This window comes from Terrapene carolina, unplaced genomic scaffold, assembly GCF_002925995.2.
Source record: "Terrapene carolina triunguis isolate 2854851 unplaced genomic scaffold, T_m_triunguis-2.0 Scaffold93, whole genome shotgun sequence".
In the NCBI taxonomy this organism is placed as follows: domain Eukaryota; kingdom Metazoa; phylum Chordata; order Testudines; family Emydidae; genus Terrapene; species Terrapene triunguis.
In genome coordinates this window covers 14,818,197-14,821,179 of record NW_020664444.1, presented here as the reverse complement: position 1 = coordinate 14,821,179, position 2,983 = coordinate 14,818,197, and the positions used below count along the sequence as shown (strand labels likewise).

General features: G+C 50.4%; 1 protein-coding gene across 2 annotated transcripts in view; it reads right to left on the bottom strand.

Moving 5' to 3' along the window:
• The window catches only part of BAIAP2L1 (BAR/IMD domain containing adaptor protein 2 like 1), a 65,717-nt gene extending 65,279 nt beyond the window's left edge, over positions 1-438 (bottom strand). For both annotated transcript variants that reach the window (XM_024208436.3, XM_024208437.2), the window contains exon 1: positions 129-438. In XM_024208436.3, coding sequence (XP_024064204.2) covers positions 129-179 — 51 coding nt within the window. In that variant the 5' untranslated portion in view covers positions 180-438. The remainder of the gene's footprint in view (positions 1-128) is intronic.
• Positions 439-2,983: the final 2,545 nt, after the last annotated feature.

Genomic DNA, 2,983 nt, shown 5'->3' with positions numbered 1-2,983 from the left:
GGGAGGAGGGGTACCTGTGTGCCCACCCAGGGGTGCCCCAGCTGCCCGAGGAGGGGATTGCCCCTTGGACTGGGTTATGTCGCTGACTCCCTGAGCGCCCCCTTTCGTTGCGGCCCGGCCCTACTCACCTTGTAGGTGCTCTCTGTCAGCTTCTTCACCTCTTCGGGATCCCGAGACATCGTGGCCACGGACACGGCGGCAGCGCCTCAGGCAGGAGAGAAGGGGTCAGGGCAGCGGCGGCTCCGGAGAATCCGGCAGAGAGGCCGAGGGGGCCGGCGGGAAAAAACTTTCTCCTCGGGGAGCTGCTCCGCTGCCCCTCACGCGGGGCCCCGCTCTCCGCCCGGCCGCCGCCCCAGAAAAGTCCCGGCAGAGACGGCTCCGCTGCTACCTTCGCCCAAACTGTCAAACTTGTGGAGCCAGCCAGCCCAGCCCGGCGGCGCTCCCGGGGCGGAGCCTGCGAGGTGGGGCCGTCTGACGCGGCAGGGCCTGCTGGCCGGGCGGGGCGAGGCCTCCCGGGAGCGGGGGTGGGTAGGGCAGGCGGCTCCACTCTCTTACCTGAGCAGCAGCCCATCCCCTCCCCTCATGCTCGGCCCCGGGGAGCTTCGAGCTGCTCTATGGCGCGGTGACAGGATGTCGTGTGACAAGGCAAAGGCGCCCCAGGGCACGACATGGCACCACCACAGCAAAGGGCTACGAACAGCTCTGCCAGGCGAGCTCCCCTCGGGGCACACAACACGTCAAGTATCAGGGGGTAGCCGTGTTAGTCTGTAGCTACAAAAACAAGGAGTCTGGTGGCACCTTAAAGACTAACAGATTTATTTGGACATAAGCTTTCGTGGGACCTGAGGTTTTTACCCACGAAAGCTTATGGCCAATTAAACACGTCAAGGCCACTCAGAGGTGGTGCCATGGGCCTTCTGGCTGGGTGTGGCTATGTGCCCCGTCGCTACAGTTTTTGAGCACCTCAGGAAGGTTAATGGACTTATCCTCACAGCACTTAGGAGGTAGTGAAGGGTTATACTGCCCCCCCCACCTCACCTGTGGTATTGAGGCACAAAGAGAGTGAGTTGCTTGCCCCATAGTCACCCAGGCCTGGCATTAAACCCAGATCTCCTGAATCCCAGTCCCGTGCCTTACCAACAGGACCCCCCCCCCCCATGTCCCTGAGACCTGAGTTAAGTTTAGGGCTTTGCAAAGACTGCAGTGGTACATGATACCCTCCTCCACCCATAGCTAAGGAAAAGGGCTCAGGAGTGGCAGCAATAAAGGGAGCTTTTTCAAAACAGAAAGGAAATGAAAGGGGTGAGAGGGTTGGGGGTTTAGTGCAGAAGCTTTCTGCAGAGTGGATGGGATTAAGACACTGGCATCCACTTTAGGCACATTTCTTCTTTAAACAGCTATGCCTCACTCTCCACAATGAGGTTATGCGAGGGCTAACTTGAGGGAAGAAGGTTTGGAACAGTCTACAAATATTTACAGTGTGTAAACATCAAGGATGGAGAAGAATATTAGAATCATAAAAAGTAATTGGAAGTTGTGAGATGAAATTCAGATTAGGGTAGTACCAGGAAAATCTTCCTGATAGAGCAATGTAAACTCCCTCACAAGAGAAGTGACATAAACCCCATAGCCTTGGACATTTAAAACTATGAATTTTGGTGGGGCTCATTGGTCTCAAGAGGGATTTTCATGTCCCTGAAACTTGCTCAGACCCTTCTATAGTAGTTTAGACTGCAGACTCAGTCTCATTCCAAGCCTCTCTTCCTAAAAATGACTTTCTAAAAATGATGTTCCGAATTAGAGTTTGTTTTCAAGCTTAACAGCTTGTTTTAATTAAGAAAAACTTGTTAATTTCCCCCCATCTCTCTCTCTTTAAATGTTGGGCTTCCCCATCCGGTATTGTCTCCTTGTTTTTCATGCCATCTTGTTGCTGTGGTGAGATCACAAGAGGCAAACAACAAGAATTGGACTTCGAACAGAAAGGCAAATGGACTCTGATGTGGGAGAAGACTGTTATCAGGTTTCAGGAGTTGTAAAACAAATTGTTCTCAAGGTGTTTATGCCTTTAATTCTTTAATTCTTCCTGCTCGGAAACAGTGAGCTGTGAGAGCATTATCATGAATACAGCTAACATGGCATGCACAGAAGCAGGTTTATGGGGCATTTCCCACCCTTCCAAGCAAAGTCTTCTCAAGCCTCCGGAATTTATTGTATTGATAGCATTTCTGGAACATACAGTTTACAGTACTGTCCTGATAACTGTTCTTAATAATTTTGGGTCCAATTCTGCAACCTTTACTCACACTGAGTGGTACAAGCAGTATGGACAAGAAGTTCAATTAAAGTAACCTAATGGGGCTATTTGTGTGAATAAGGGTGACGAATCAGACCATTTATTTCTATACCTTTTTATAACATCTTTCAGCCTGCTGGATTTCAAAATGCTTTGCAACTGGAGAACCACATTCTATCTAACTGCTCCATGGGTGTTCAAAGCAGGTGCACGGATGAAAGGGTGCAGAGAAGCCCCCCACCTTGCATCCTGGCACAGCCGCCAGGGGGTGCAAGTCACCGCAAAGGAGATGGAAATGAGGCCATGGTTCCCTTTCCTCATATTGCATCAGCCATTGGAACTGGTACGTACGTGGGAGGAAATATGCTGTACCCCTAAAAGAGTGTAGCAGTGATTCCACTATCCTTGTACACTGTGGAGCTCCAGGAGGCTCTCTACAGTCAAAGTGAGTCTGTACCTAATTAGAATCATAGCATGAGAGAGCCCTTATATATAAATTAGCTGTACATGTAGGTCCTGATTCTCATTTACATTTAAGGCCCCTTTACACCACTCTGGCAGAATCTGGCTCACAGGGTTTACTTCATGTACTACTCAAGTGCAACCACTTTTAGGTTACAGCTACACTCCAGCAGCAGATATGATTTGCAGGTCATGTAGATATACCCATACTAGCTGTAATCTAGCCAG